Here is a 16798-nt window from a genome sequence, read left to right as displayed (position 1 = left end):
AGTTGCAAAGAGTAAGAGAATACATAATTTTCCATATATTCTTGGCACAGGACAAAAGAAGTATTTCACTTAAATTACTTACAAGGCTTATCAGACACTTGAAGAAAAAATGCTTAATGGCAGGAACTGCTGAGTACAGATGAGATCACTTTGGGAAATTGTGAAGATATTCATTAGCAAGCTAGACAAGCATCTGACAAGATTGATTTGTGCAGATCCTGCCTTTAGAAAAGAGGATGGACTAAGTAACCTCTGAAGATCTGCTCCTTCTACAACACTTACCAAAATCTCCCTTGTTTCTGCAGCTCCAGGCAATTCAAGCACTTTACTCCACCAGGACTGTTCACAGACTTATCACACATTATTCCTATAGAAAGAAGGCTGAATAACAGACAACCTATTAGTCACTTACTTGATTTCGCTGACAGGCACTTTCCTCTGTGCCAGCTGTTCCACCATGCCTTTTTCTTCTGACGGAAGCAATACTAACAAAGCTTCACCACCTTCTTTGTATCTGATCGGGGAGGGGGGGGGGGAAACAAACAAACAAACAAACATGAGAGACCCCAAGCAAATATGCAAAAAATACAAGTTTTCATTGATGTTTTCAATAACCAAAAATAACTTATATTTGCTTTCTTGTAAGCAAAGAGCAGACAAAAATTGTCACTTTAAAAGAGAAAAGTCAAAAGCAGCCAATATCTCCACTTGAGCTGAGTTCAAAACCACACCTAGATCCCCAAACACCTGGGGCAAAGACTAAGATTCCAATCAGAGGATCTTTTCTTCCCTAGATTAGAACTATTCCTGTAATAATCAAATGGCACCTCATCAAAACTTACAATACTAGAAGATCCAGCTACCTGCATTCATCCTTTGCCAATAGGCAAGCCTTAACACCTAGTAACAACTGATTCTCCTTCGCACATCCTACAGGTGAAAGAAGGTAAAGGCTAGGAAAAGCTAAGTGCTTTGATCCCAAACAACTCCCACTTATATGTTCAGTAAAGGCTACTTTTCTAATAGGTCACAGAGGCATCACTGAAAGAAAAGCATTAAAAAAAAAAGTTCTTTCATTTACAGAAGCAATTTTTAGTTACAAAAAGAAAAAACTACAATCAAATTGATCCCGTAAGAACATATTCAGTATTCCGTGAACATAACAGCTGTATCAAACGTAGTTGACTCAAAAGACATGGTTGGCAAAGAAATAAAAATTCTTCTCTTTTATTCTTAAAGCATCATGATATACACTTTCTTTTCATGTAAGAAAATGTCAGTTCCTACTTTTGGCAAACTTAGCAAGTTGAGGACATACATGAAGAAAAAAAATACCCAACAGCAGTAGTAAATAAACAAGACAATGGGTTTAAGACCTACTAACAAAGTAGCAATTATGAGTGAAGCTTATCTGCATTATCTAACTCAAAGAATCATAGAATCATTAAGGTTGGAAAGAACCTTAAATAACATCAAGTTCCAACCACCTGCCATGAGCAGGGAACCCTACCACTAGACCAGGTTGCACAAAACCTCGTCCAACCCGGCCTTAAAAACCTCCAGGGATGGGGCATCAACAACCTCCCTGGGAAACCCATTCCAGCTCCTCACCACCCTGATTGTGAAGAATTTATTCCTAACATCTAACCTATATCTCCCCTCTCTCTGTTTAAAAACATTACCAATTGTCCTATCACTATCTCCTCTGATGAAAAGCCCCTCCCCAGCTTTCCTGTAGCCCCTTTCAAGTACTGGAAGGTGCTATAAGGTCTCCCCGGAGCCTTCTCTTCTCCAGGCTGAACAGCCCCAACTCTCTCAGCCTGTCTTCATAGCAGAGGTGCTCCAGCCCTTTGATCATCTTTGTGGTCATTCTCTGGACCCTCTCTGACAGGTCTATGTCTTTCTTCTGCTGAGGGCACCAGAACTGTACACACTACTCCAGGTGGGGTCTCACCAGAGCAGAGTAGAGGGGCAGAATCACCTCCCTGAGCCTGCTGGTCACACTTCTTTTAATGCAGCCCAGGATGCAGTTGCTCTCTGGGCTCCAGCACACACTGGCGGCTCATGTCGAGCTTCTCATCAACTACCACCCCCAGGTCCTTCTCCTCAGGACTGCTCTCCAGCCATTCTCCCCCCAGCCTGTATTTGTGCCTGGGGTTGTGCTGACCCAGGTGCAGGACCTTGCACTTGGCCTTGTTGAACTTCATGAGGTTGGCATTGGCCCACCTATCCAGCCTGTCAAGGTCCCTCTGGATGGCATCCCTTCCCTCTAGGGTGTCAACCACACCACACAGCTTGGTATCATCAGCAAACTTGCTGAGAAGACACTCAATCCCACTGTCCATGTCTCCAACAAAGATGTTAAACAGCACTGGTCCCAATACTGAAGGACACCACTTGTCACCTGCCTCCATTTGGACATTGAGCCATTGACCACAACTCTCTGGGTGTGGCCATCCAGCCAATCTCTTATCCACCGAGTGGTCCATCTGTCAAATCCATGCCTTGTCAGTTTGGAGACCAGGATGTCATGTGGGACAGTGTCAAACACCTTGCACAAATCCAGGTAGATGACGTCAGTTGTTCTGCCACCATCCACCATCTCCGTAGCCTTGTTGCAGGAGGTCACCAGATTGGGCAGGCATGACCTGCCCTTAGTGAAGCCATGTTGGCTGTTATCAATCACCTCTTTATTTTTCATGTGCCTTAGCAGACTTTCCAGGAGGATCTTTGCAGGAGATCATTATGGACAGACACACAGGGATCAATATGATCAGATGAATGCTGTTTATTTTACACACTAACCTTTCTTATATAGCCCCTTGCTATGTACACGCGCCCCAACCACTCTTGTCATTGGTCAGTTGTCATAAACCCTGCCATGACCTAAAGAGTGATTGGTTCCCAGCCTTATAGCACACGAATGCACAGCCATGATTCTCCGCCTTCACTTCCTGCTTTGGCATATCCGGAAGTTGTTTACTTCGCTGCTCACCTTCTCAGTTGGTATCCTTGGAAACATCCTTGCTCGGGGGCCCAGATGTTTTCAGTAAAGGCTGGATTGCTCACATGTCCATTGCTCGCTAAAAAGCCCTCTACAGATCTGCTCCATGACCTTGCCAGGCATAGAGGTGAGACTGACTGGCCTGTAGTTCCCTGGGTCTTCCTTTTCCCCTTTTTAAAAATAGGGGCTATGTTCCCTTTTTTCCAATCAGTGGGAACCTCACCAGACTGCCATGACCTCTTAAATATGATGGACAGAGGCTTAGCAATTTCATCCCCCAGCTCCCTCAGGACCCGTGGGACCCCATCAGGTCCCATAGATTTATGCACCTTCAGGTTCTTAAGATGGTCACGAACCTGCTCTACACCTACAGTGGGGGATAATTCACTCTCCCAGTCTCTGTTTTCACCTGCTGTGGCCTTTGTGTTGAGGTTGAAGCACTCGCCAGAGATAACTGAAGCAAAGAATTAATTGAGGACCTCAGCCTTCTCCATATCCTGTGTTGCTACCTCGCCCATTCTCTTCAGGAGAGCGTCTGCACTCTCCTTGGATGTCCTTTTCTCCCCGTCATACCTAAAGAAGCTTTTTTTACTCTTCTTAACATCCCTGGTGAGATTTAATTCTATCTGGGATTTCACTCTCCTCACCTGATCCCTAGCTGCTCAGACAACCTCTCTGTAATCCTCCCAGGATACCTGCCCTAGCTTCCACCCCTTTTATGTTTCCTTCTTCAGTTTGAGGTTTTCCATATGTTAGCTTGTTACTCTGTCACAAATTCTCCTGTTGGGTCTTTACTCCAACAGCATTAACTCTTCCACATTGGAAGAACCATCAAGGAAAGTACATTATATAAACAGTATAAACTGTCAGCAGAAAGGCAGAAGATGTAATTAGTTTGTCTTTGTGTCAGAGATGACAGAGAAAAGCCTATGCCAGGGTAGGTCACATCTTTCCAATAAAAGGTTAGCAATGACAGAACAAAACACCAGCTCAGTCTTTGTGCATTGAAAAGGGGACATAAGTGCTATTTAAGGAAGTATTAGAGTCAAGACTCCTTTACTTAAGCGAGCTTTTAAGCTGGAGGTGAGAATGAAGAGAAGGATGTTCTCAGACACACCACACAAGAGTCATACCATTAACTGATACTCAGATGGATTACAGGGACCCTACATTTTTCCAACTCTAAACAGTTATCACTTGGCAAAAACAGTACTGCAGAACTGTTTGAAAACTATAAACACTATCTGTCACAGCATACTAAGCAACACAACTGGCAACAAAATCTGCAGTTAAAACAGTCTGACAGCTTTTATTACAGCTCTCTGCTTTCATTTGATAAATTGGAAAAAAAAAAATCACAACCAAATGCTCTCAGATGCCTTTTTTTTTTTGCCTAACGCTACACATGATGGGTTTAAGTACTGACTTTTAAAGATAATTTTTACATGTTTAATAAATGGTTTCACCATAAGATTTTAACCCTTACATTCTAGATTTTGAAATTTTACATGGAAGTCAAATTGACACAAAGAGGAGAGTCTTTGCCACATACCAATGCTATGTAAATTTACTGGGTTTTTATGGTTTGGTAAGAGTACCAAACGAAATGTTAGACATTTGGACTTTATCCCAAAAAATACTGCTTTAGGGTTGTGGGTAAGGAAGAGATACTGTACAAAAAAACTATACTAGCTTTCTTTTAAAATGTTCTAAATACCAGCTCGTAGAAATCTTTCTTAAATAGTTCTGAAGCAACCCATACACTTCGTTTAAGGCAATTTATAACCTTTACGAACAGCACAGGAGGACCTAAGTCATTGCTGACCAAACATTCCATCAGTGTTTGGGCCCTTTATATAATAATTAAGGATAGTAATGTCCTGCTTACATAGACCAAGCATACCTTGTACACAAGTTCTATGTATTTTAACCCAGCCAAATTCCAGATAATGGGCCAAAGTGGGGTGCATGTCAGACACTGCCACTGCTTGAACAAGCACTGAAATCCTTGAAAGCCACTGAACCTTAGAGGACTTCGCATTTTCTGGCAAAAATTCATTATCACTGCTCCAAGACAGCTAATTACTCATCCAAAGAACCTGAGCTCTCAGAGCACTGCTGGAAACAAGGATGAAAATATTCTCTTTTATCTACCCAAGGTTTGTACCAGACAGGAACACAGAGATAAAATTGCTGCCAACACCAGTCTCACCAATTTAGAGTACAAAATAACACACAGATCTGCTCTTCTCTTCAAAACAGATGCTACAAAAGGAAAAAATTCCAAAAAGAGCCATGAGAATGATCCAATATCTGGAAAGAACGTCTGTTTAGTGTCTTAATGAGAATCTTCCTCATTTGTCAAGCAGACAAAAAAAGCCTTGATCACCCTATATAAACCCAACAAAGGATGATCTTTGCAGATTCCTTAAATCTAGGCAAAGGCATAAAGTGACTAGTGTAGACTTGTTGCATCTGGCATTTCTTATTCTGTAATGCATGACTTGGCATTCTTAAACTGTTGCTTATTATAGATATTTCATTCAGTGTTCAATACCCTATGAAAGACCAGTGCTATACGTATTATTCAATAAATACCCATCAAGGGTCAGAGAGTGCAGATATCCTCTCTGAAAGTCACAACTCAGGAAATATTTTACATTAGGGTTTTTTTATAGCTTTTCCTCAGTAACCACGAGGTCACTCTCAAAACAGGATGTAGGATCAGATGAATCTTCAGTCTCATCCTTTAAAGATACTCTTATGTTATTAGTGCTAAACACATCATATGCTGAGTCAGTTATCTCTTCAGAAAGAACAAATTCAGGAGATGTAATTCTAAAGGCACATTCCATAAATCATCCACAAAAATAAAACAAGAGTTAAATCAGGCATCTATGGTAAACAACTAATCCAGTGTTACATTAAGTCTTGTAAAGCCTTTATACAAAGAAAGTAGTACTACAGATACGTAAAGAAACAACCATATAAAAGTAGATAAAGAAGAAACAGACTTCCAAACACCTACACTTTCTCATCTCTTGGCACATACTGGAGGGTAAGCAACATCTAAAATATTTCTCAGTGCTCATGCCTTCAGAAATTCAAAGGGACTGAAACACATCTGGTAACCATTGATGCAGCATAATCTTTTCCTTACCTATTCTGGAAAACATTCACTCTCTTAAGTGCCCATATTTTAAACCTACCTGAAGTAAAATAGGAAGTCTTAGCCGATTTTTATATTCTACGTGAAATTCAATTATTTAAAACAGTTTATTACTAACACTGTTCTTCAGAGGTAAACATGAAAATGAAATAATTAAAGAACTGAGAAAGCTGAAAACCAGTCTTAAGTTCCATCTGGGGTTTGTATCTGCTCAGTGTGTCCAATGGGTGCCTAGTTAAAGAAAGTAAAATGCAAGCCCATAAAAAACTAATTTTACTTGGGCAGAGTGGTATCTCATTTCACAAAAAAAGAGCAACTTAGTAATGTGCTAGTAAAAAAAATATGGGCTTGAAAGATTACCTCAAAAGAAAAAGTTGTAGTGGAAAATTAAAGTCTTCAAAAGTGTTTTCTCTCTGTCTTTCATTCTAAAAGCTTCTATACTGGCAAACTTATGAAAGCACAAGCTACTAAAAAATGGCATAAACCATAAAAAAAGAAGCCTTCAATCTGCTCAAAATGTGTTTACATTACAATGCCCAAAACATGGAAGAAAAGAACATTTCCAGGTATACTAAGGGAATAGGGAATAAAGTTCTCCACTAAAATATTTCTGTATTTATTTCAGTAGACAAATAAAACCTTTAAACCTTCACAGACAATAAAGAATCAAAGAGACAATCTCAGCTGCTGAAGTTCTTCAGAAGGAGGACTACTTCTGCAGATGAGAAAACATCAGAAGTTCTCCCCATTTCTGTGGACTGCAGCCTTCAAGTTGTCCATCATCATCAAATCCAAACAGCTGTCCTAAAAGGCTAATTCACTCTGGCGATTTTTCATACACTAAGTATGCACCTCAACTGTGCTGGAGAAAAGCAAATTAAAAACCACAAAGTAATAAAATTTTCTTGGACTGTGTGGTAATTAATGATATTACTTATCTTGTCATCTCCTCAAGGTATCAAAAAAACAGAACTAGGACTCATTTCTGCATTGCAATTTTAACTGTCTGTTAGGATACCAGATACAATTCATTCCAATTTTTTTGGAAAATTGCATCTCAATTGACAAAAGCCCTTGATTAAAAAAAATTCACACACTTGTAGTTCTAGTTTTATTTCTAGCTGTATTTCTTCTCGTCTTATTTTCTAGAGTCTATTGGCTTCAATTCTCATAAAAAGGCAAGTAGCTTCTTGCAACTCAATCTTGACTTATAAGCAAAGAAGCTGTGACAAATCATCATTAGGACTTTGAAGCAGGGAGTAGAAACAACAAGTGTCAGGAGGATGGAGCCAGGCTCTTCTCAGTGATGTCCAGTGATAGGACAAGGGACAACAGGTATAAACTGGAGCACAGGAGGTTCCATGCAAACGTGAGAAAAGAACAGAGTGACAGAGCACTGGAACGGGCTGCCCAGAGAGGTTGTGGAGTCTCCTTCCCTGGAGACATTCAAAACCTGCCTGGACACATTCCTGTGTGATGTGCTCTGGGTGATCCTGCTCTGGCAGGGGGGTTGGACTGGATGGTCTTTCAAGGTCCCTTCCAACCCCTAAGATTCTGTGAAACAGCTGGGCCTGTTCAGCCTGGAGAAGAGAAGGCTGAGGGGAGACCTCATTGCTCTCTACAGCTACCTGAGAGAAGATTGTAGCGAAGTGGGTGTTGGCCTCTTCTCCCTAGTCTAGTGACCAGTGACAGGAAAAGAGGAAATGGGGTCAAGCTCTGCCAGGGCAGTTTCAGACTGGCTATTAGAAAAAATTTCTTCACAGAAAGAGTGGTGACACATTGGAGCAGGCTGCCCAGGGAGGTGGTGGAGGCACCATCCCTGGAGGTGTTAAAATAAAGGGCAGATGTGGTGTTTTGGGAGATGGTTTAGTGATTAGAGGTTGTAGAGTGGACAGTTGGACTTAATGATCTTGAAGATCTTTTCCAGCCGTGATGATTCTATTGTTCCACAAAATTATTTATTTACAATGACTGCAAACAACAAAAAGGATGCCCACAATCAAGGGCAAACACCAAAGGTTGGACAAGAAGAAAATGAAATAAATTACTTAGGACAACTGGTACTAATTAGAAGCAGCAAAAAATTGTTTTAAATGTCAAGAGCACTATTTCCCTAGTAATAAAACACAGAGTTGCCTAACAGATTTATTTCATACTAAAAAGTAAATAAAACAAAATAATAAAATCAAGAGGATAGTTCATTCATCATGACAGGATCCATCTTCAACTTCTGCTAAAAATGACCCTGAGCCGACAGCTGGTATCAATCATGAAAGGAGTAATAGCATGGCAATAATTCAGTGAGAACAGGATGAGAAAAAATGCCTCTCATGCAAGCCAAACAGACACTCAGTTTTCACTAATCTTAACCTACCCTGGATCCAGCCCAGGCTGGATACACCCCTGGCCAATACTATTAAAGCAAACGATACTTCCATTAGTACAAAGGCAACTAATGAAAATATACTGTGGTTATTAAGGAATTCCAACTTGCCATGCAGCTAGAGCCAAACTTATTCTCACTACACTCAGAGCAATTGTACATCCTTGCCAAGACCATCATAAACATATAGCTCAGTCAAATGCACGATATTTTAATTGTCAGTGACATACAAGTCACAGTGATACAAGAATAAAAAAGGAATAAGAACAATCTGGTCGATCACCATCAGGCACCAGTGTTCTGCTGTAGGGCAGACATCCAGTAGGAAAAAATTTGATGGAAAAGCAATAGAAAGAGAACTGTAAGGATAGTCTGCATGGATATGCAGACCTTGCAGGAAACATTATACAGGTTGTCATGAACTGATGTATTGCAACATGTTTCCCTAACATTTGTACTTCAGAAGATACAAGTTGATGCCAAATTTCAAAAGAGTTCAAGGCAAAATTTCTGCTTTTTCTGGCAAGAAAAAAAAATATATTTTAAAAACTGGCAAAGAAGAAAATGGAAATCATGAGATAATCATAAAATCTAGGTGAGGAGGGTTGCAGATATAAAGATACTTGCATTGCAGTTTCCTGAATTGGAATATTTCCCAAAACAGAAAACTCCATATAAAGAAGGTGATACAGTTTTTGAAGAGATTTACCACACACGAACATGCAAAAACAGTGTGTAATTTTTATGCTTTGAGGTCACACATCTACTACTATATTAAAAGAAAGAAAAAAAAAGTGGGTTTTAGATTTTTTTAATCTGTAACTTCACCAAGTTGACTTGATTAAATATTGAATTTTAGCCTAACTGGACCAGGAGGGATTGTATCAACATTTGCTGTCATCTCATCTGTCAAAAGACAGAGAAGGAAATAAGGTACCACTGCAAAACATGTGAGCTTAAATCAAAGTCCATTCCTAAAAAGTCTCCAAGCCAACAAGCCACCTTCAGATACATTAGTTCTGCAGAAACTCTCCACAGTATATCCCTTCAGAGAAAGCAAACTGGGCATTAAGGAAACCAAACCAATTTCCCAGCTGTCTCTTCCTCACCTGGACCAAATTTGCTAGAGACCTATTAGAAGTAAGCAAAAGACTGCTTTCCTTAAAACATAAAGGCTAGTAAGTTAAACATTTGGAATAGCATCAAAACCAAGCCCACCAAATTTGTATGTGTATTATGATATACTCTAATTAGGTATTTTCACTGTTCTTCCACTAGACCCTTTGTTCCTCATACATGGTTGCCAAGCTATTAATACCAAACTAATTAATAGTTACTTCCACTGTGAAGCCAAATTATTCACCATGTAAGGCCATAATTTATTAACTGCACACCATTCACACCCTTCACAGAACATAAATATTCTGGAGCACTTGATTTTGCAATAATAATGTTCTTAAAATCTTTGTACATAGTTATAGTTTCCACAAAAAATCTAGAACAAGGAAATTCCATCACATGGAAGAACTGACGAGGAAAATTCAAAAAAGCAGCACATATCCCTGCTTCTAGAGCAAAGATGTACCCCTGTAAAGACTGAAGGAATATGCCAGTGAAATTATATACATTATTTGTTCATGAGACAACTATTGCAATTGAGACTTGGGGACGGGGGCGGGAATGGGATGGCACAGTTCTTTCCTGTTGTAAGAGGTACTTGAAAAGAGAGAATCATCATTTGAGTATACAAGTGTACGGATAGTTTTTGGAAGCTACTTTACAAATAGTGACTTCACAATCTATAGGCTAGCTAAAATTGTGACAATCATGGTTAATATAATATGGACTAGAAAGAAAGTTGACGTGAGTCAAGTTATATTATTTCTAGAATGTGATTTATATTTTATTTTAAAATTATTTTGAATTCCTTGATAAAATAACTATGGTAGTGAAGGAAAAAGCATTTCATTGATTCAGATGTTTGTCTGTGTTCCACTCTTTTTATTTAAAGGAACAATACAAGGCATCTATAAAAATATACCCAAAACATAGCAAAATGGATAGTGTTACTCTGAGGAAAACTATTTCAATCAGATAGCCATATGAATAAATCTGTTCACCTACACATTATGCTTCAACAAAGAGAAACCAATAACCATATCTACCCCTAAAGCCTCCCACAGATATACAATAATTCATAGTTTTGCTTTAAAATTCACCTGTTAAATCTGATTACATAATCTACCATTTTTAAAAATACTTCTTTAACAAAGTAACAGCTCTAGGTCTCTTACATAGGACTCAATCCAGGCAAAACTTTTATTCCAATTATACTCCCTTCTGGGCCTTCTGACATGATGAGGATTGGTGAAATCTAAGCTTCAAAACAAGAAAACACTGTTTCTCCAAGCCCAGGAGCAAGAGGAGCTTTATCGCCTGTTTATCATACCTTATACACTACTGGGTTTCTTTCCTAATGTGGTAATTTGTTACTCTATTTCTTAAGTGACAAATGCACACAGAAAACAAATGGATGAATATCGGAATTTCTATCCCATCTACACGATCAATGGTCTCTTTTTGTAATAGCTTTTTTTTAAAAAAAAAAACAAATCTTTAACAAGAGATTGGTATCCACTGCTAACTGAAATTCTGATGTATCATCTACACCAAGTCCCACTAAAGCAGCTCAACAAAAATTACAATAGACCAGAAAGCGTGCTTCCTATTCACAGCTGAGCAAATGCTGCAGACAGCCTGTGTTCACTGCTGGTTCCTTGGTTCAACCAAGGAGACCAGCTTTTTCCCATGGGCTGTGAACAGTTCAACATCCCACAGAGCGTTTAAAGAACACATAATTCACTCCTGTTTCTCCATTGCATAGACCTTAGGTCAGTTTCCTAAAAAGTCAGAGATTGCTTTGGAGTCTGTTTATTTTAGTGTTTGTTTTGTTTTGTTTTCTCTCTGATCAATTAACATCCTTTCCTCCTCCTGTCTGGACAGTTGCTCATTCATATCTACTGCCAAGTTCTAACAACCATGCAACTGGGTTTTATTCATACCACAAAAACATAATCCCCTTCATTCAGTCATACTTGCTTGCCAGACAGACTTAGTCACAAGAAATAATGGACAAGAATAGGCAGTGGCTCACCAACCTTACTATGCTAGTCTCAGAATAAATTGAATTCAAAACGTCTTGGAAGGTCATTGGGTTCTCCAGCCCAGACAGTAAGCAATTAATTTTCCACAGCAGCTGTGTGCATTCTACTGCATTAAAATACATATGCTTAATTTTTTATTACAGCTTACAGGATAGCTTCATGTCAGCCACCTTGTATTTCTGTGTATTGGAACATACATACCATGCCATTATGAAGCGAATGCTAATGGGTAACAGTGTCAGGCCACTGTCAGGAAGGTAGCTAGAGCACAGTGCTTAATTTTAGAGAACTGAATAACATAAATTACAAGTTAAATACATGGGGTCAACAATTTCTTCTGACCTCCACTAGCAGCTATTTTTACTTAGCTTGAGTCTCAACTATTGCTGTCTCAACTCTACTGTCTGTTCAGGACTCAAGACGTATCCTTGGGATGTATTTCCCTATTAAAAAAAAAAAAAAATCAAGCTTCCACTGTCGTAAAAAAGTTCCATTAAGTCACTCACATTTTTAAATGTGTTACTGCCACTTGCAAGGATTACTCTGAAGGCTTATTCGTCTCACTTTCACACAGATAATGGGCCATTACTTGAGAAGAGGCCCAAAGAGCATGATTCAAACCATTTAACTTCATGGCAGAGTAAAATCATTGCATGACCTGCCCCTTTCACATTCCCAATATTTTGTGTGTGTGTGTATTCTTCAATATTCACAAGGAATTTAAAAAACTATAGATTTTTTAAGTCTTTTTTTGTACTTCTTGGCTCTAATCATCAGACTGGCCAGTACAAAGATGGCAGGCAATAGAGTATCTGGCTTTGGGAAGACAGACTTTCATTATTCCATTTATTTCAGACTATAATTTACCAAAAGGAAAAAATGGTATGTAGAGCTAGACAGAACATGCATGCCTGTATGCATACTACTTTTAACGACAACAACAAAACTACAGTGACTTTCCTAAGTCAGTTTAAACACCTAACAAACCTACCCAATAAGCCTTGATTAAATACCACCAGAAGCCTGAGTCAGACCTAAATCCTACATAAAGTTCTAGACATACCACAGATAAGAACTGCAGAGCAAAAAAAAAAAAAAGTTCTGTTTAACATTCCATGGTCAATATATATATTAAACAAAAAAAAAACACTCCTGACAGAAAAGTCATGGAACTTAAGTAACAGTTTTTAATGTTTCCTCTGAAGGAGAAGAAAAAAAAAAGCAAGCAGTGGAGGGAGGAAAGAAATCAATTTCTGAGAAGTGCCTGGATACAAGTACATTGAAAATACAAGATATTTACACATGAATGGCAAGTTAAAATAGACTGTTCAGTGTCTTTTGTACTCATCAATGTAATCACAACTGAAAGAAAAACATCCCTGTATATGTTTCTTTCATGCCATACAACTTACAAATTATGTTTGGAAAAGCAGTGGGAAAAAAAGTGAGTATGGGTATGCTTCAAAAATTACTATCTTCTGCTGTCCCCTAGTGGCACTGTAACTCGCCTCACAAAACTGATCAAAGAATATTTTCAACTGTAGGATTCACAGGCTACAGAACAGAAGGCATCAATAGAAATTAAAAGCCAGAATAAATTAATTTTGCAGACAATTGCTCCAAGTACCTCTTATTTACTTAGAATTCCTGAAACTAAAACCCAGAGGAAAATATTGTGACCTAATATTTTAAATCAGAGACTTGCTAAGAGATTGTGACAAAAACACAGCAAAAAATATTTATGGGCATGGCCATGATATTGTCAGTATTTTAGGAATTCTGTTACTAAACTTGTTAAGACTTGAAATAATTATTTAAAAACACAATTAGTTTTAAAATGCAGAAATAGCTTCAAATCACTCCAATCATAGCATACCTTTCAAGTTTAAAAAAAAAAAAAAAAAAAAATCAATATATGTCAATTCTACTGCAAAGTAAAAGCATTACTGGAAAACACTCAGATTTTCTTGATCTTACTTTACCATAAATCAAAAAATGCAGGAGTTGCAATTTATATTCTTCAATAGGATGAAATGCAAGTGAAATGCTACTTAGGGAACACAGTGGTCTTATCCACTTATAAAACAATCCTTATGTTTCATCTTAGATAAGGCTTTGCAAAACTGTACAACAGATGTGGGAACACATCCATGATAGTCAAAAGGTTTCTTGGCCCCATCCTCAAAATAATTTCTCTCAACTTTCGTAATTACTTTTGTATCACAAAATAATTTGATTTCAAAAATAAACAGTATTTGGCATCCCAGTTTTAATTACAGTTTAACACAGTCTCTCAATTAGCTGAGATATTTAATTTAGCTTTCATTCCATGCAATTACACACCCTCTTAACCCATGAAAATTTGTAATTATCTCTAACCTCATTAATGAGTTCTGCTAAACTGCAGTTCAGTTTATTTTTATCAAGACTCTAGAACACAAGCTTCTCTACTAACTAGCTACTGAAAACAAGTGAAGTTTCCTACTCAACACTTACGAGTTCACTGAGAAGTACATTCTCAATTATCCACATATAAAACTGCATTAACACATTTACTTAATGCATGGTATTTAGTTAAAACGAGTAGACATCTCCCTTGTTTTATTTTCAAAGATTGATTTCATGCTGCTAAGTTCAGTGAACAAATCTCTTTCAAGGACTGCTTTACTTCTTACTTAAGCAATGACAGAAGGCTGTATTTAAGAGGTAGTTGAAGACAGGTTCTTAAGGTTGCAAGGCTAACACATTTGTCAGAATGACATTATATTAAAAGTATTGTGACAAAGGCAGGTTATTTGTCTTTCTGTAGCTGTTTCCCCTCTCTAAACCTACTTAAAAATGCTCTTCTCAGCACCTTATGAGAACTGGGACAAGGCCTGAGGACTGTAGCTCTAGAGAGGTGCTTTACCCCAGTGACACAGCTCAGGAAAAGCACACACCTTCCAGAAACTGCCATTTAAACAATGTCAAATATATTGTTTCCCTTCCACGATGACAGCATGCCATAAAAAAAAAAAAAAAAAAAAATTACAACCTTTCTATCAAAGCCACACAGGATTCAAAAAGAAGGGAATGAAAAACCCAACAACAGAATTCTAACTAAACCTCTATGCTTTTCTCTCAACTGAGATGCAAGAGATTACATCTAGATTTGAATTTAGCCAAGTAGCTACATGGTTTATCTAAATAGATTATACAATCACTAATTTTATTTGAAGTTTATTTCCAAAAGCATTTTAAAAATTATTATTCCCTTCTACTATAACAGGTAGGTCAGAAAATGGAGGACATAGGAAAGAATGGGGCAGAAACATTCCCAATTACAATAACATGGCTAGAACTTCCACATTCTGAAAGAGGGATGAAGTACACTCTCCTGTTACAGAGTCACCAAAATTAATGCCATCTGATTCAGAAAGACAGATTTCAGACTCCTGTAGTGCAGAGTGCTGAAGTTCTGCTCTAAGAGACTCTTCTGTCATTAGATTGACAGAATATTTGTTTGCAAGTCCTACTGCAAACAAATTAAATTATGTACAAGCTGTAATGCCAGGTCTTGCATTTCATCCTTTAGATAACTCCATACCATTTTTGATCTACTGAACTTTACACAATAACAACTCCTGCTTCTCTAAAAAATCTACTACCAAGGTCAAAGACCAGGTTTTCAAGGGTAACTCTTTCATCATAAAGGCTTAGCTAGAAATATTTTAACTAACACTATCCTTAAGAATATGTCTACAAAACACTCAGAAAAACAAGAACTTAACCTGTAATTAACATTATTTGATTCCTTCCCTCACAAATTAAAGTAAGGAAGAAAGATTTCCATTCTTTTGAAGAGTCTTCAATGGCACAAAGAAATTGGATCCACAGTTTAAAGCCTTAATGGTCTATAAATGGCAGTGGCAAAACAAGTTTTTCCATCACAAACATGCTCAACTCAGCCTTTGAGGTAATTCTGCCAAGTACAAAGGAAGATTTTTGCTTCCTCACTATTAATCTTCCCTGATCAGACTAAACAACTGGGCATATTTTTTCCGTCTGCTGTAAAGAGTCTCTGATGCTCAATAAGAAATTAAGGTAAACCATTACTCTTAAGTAATCAAAAGGGTCTTTCAGTGATAACAGCCCTTCTTTCTTTTCAGTTTGTATGTTCATATTTTCAAGTGAGTCTTTAGCCATTTATCTGTCCCTACAGTGATCTAATTTTAAACATTAAAATATAAATTAGAAATTAACACAAACCTGGCTGTTCTTCCCACTCTGTGGATATATGTGTTTGCATCTTCTGGACAATCAAACTGAATGACCCAGTTCACTGCTGGAAAATCTGTGTAAAGAAAAAAAATTAAAACTTAAGCTCACTTTACTTAAAATTCTCCTATTCAAGAGCAACATATTATTTTGAAGCATTATTTTCTGTAAGAACCACCATTTAGACCAATTTACAGACACTGGGTAAAACTTCTGCAAAAAATATAAGATTAATTACATGTATTAATATTTCAAAAACAATCATCGTCTTCACCAAAGAAAGCTAAAATTAACAGCGTCCTCATTTCCTAAATTATGACAGCATACTGAATGGAATTTCACACTTGACAAGTACAGGAATGCTTTGTGTAAGATAATAAACCACCACTACATTTAGCAAATAACAGTATCTGACCCCCTTTTCACCTACAGTATCAATATCCTACTCTGCTGGGGTTTGAAGTTAGCTGTGGTGAGACAGGACTACTTCAGCTGCTCACATACAGAACTATCAGTCTCTCCCAAAGACAGGAAGGGGTGACCAAGCCTGACAAAGAAGTAAAGGTTTTGGCTTTTATGATAATGGGACCTTCTATGAGGGCTACAACCTGCTGAGAAGGGATGGAATCCACCTCTCTAAGAGAGCCTGGGGAACCTTTGGCAACAGGCTGGCCAACCTGGTGAGGCAGGCTTTAAAGTGAAGGACCTGGGGGGAGGGATCCCAAACGGCAATGATCATTCCACCATCACCACTATAACCAATTGGGGAACGTACCAGGCCAACCCGAGTACTGCAAGATGTGCCTCAGCTGTCCCCTTAA

General features: G+C 38.1%; 1 protein-coding gene across 1 annotated transcript in view; it reads right to left on the bottom strand.

Annotated features, from left to right (window-relative positions):
• DDX10 (DEAD-box helicase 10) overlaps positions 1–16798 on the bottom strand; it is a 163113-nt gene that overhangs the window by 131063 nt on the left and 15252 nt on the right. The window contains exons 9-10 of the mRNA XM_051641310.1: positions 15969–16053; positions 413–514 (exon numbers count right to left, since the gene is read on the bottom strand). Coding sequence (XP_051497270.1) covers positions 413–514; positions 15969–16053 — 187 coding nt within the window. The remainder of the gene's footprint in view (positions 1–412; positions 515–15968; positions 16054–16798) is intronic.

Source organism: Apus apus, chromosome 1 (assembly GCF_020740795.1).
Source record: "Apus apus isolate bApuApu2 chromosome 1, bApuApu2.pri.cur, whole genome shotgun sequence".
In the NCBI taxonomy this organism is placed as follows: Eukaryota; Metazoa; Chordata; class Aves; order Apodiformes; family Apodidae; genus Apus; species Apus apus.
This window is presented reverse-complemented; position numbering and strand designations above follow the sequence as displayed.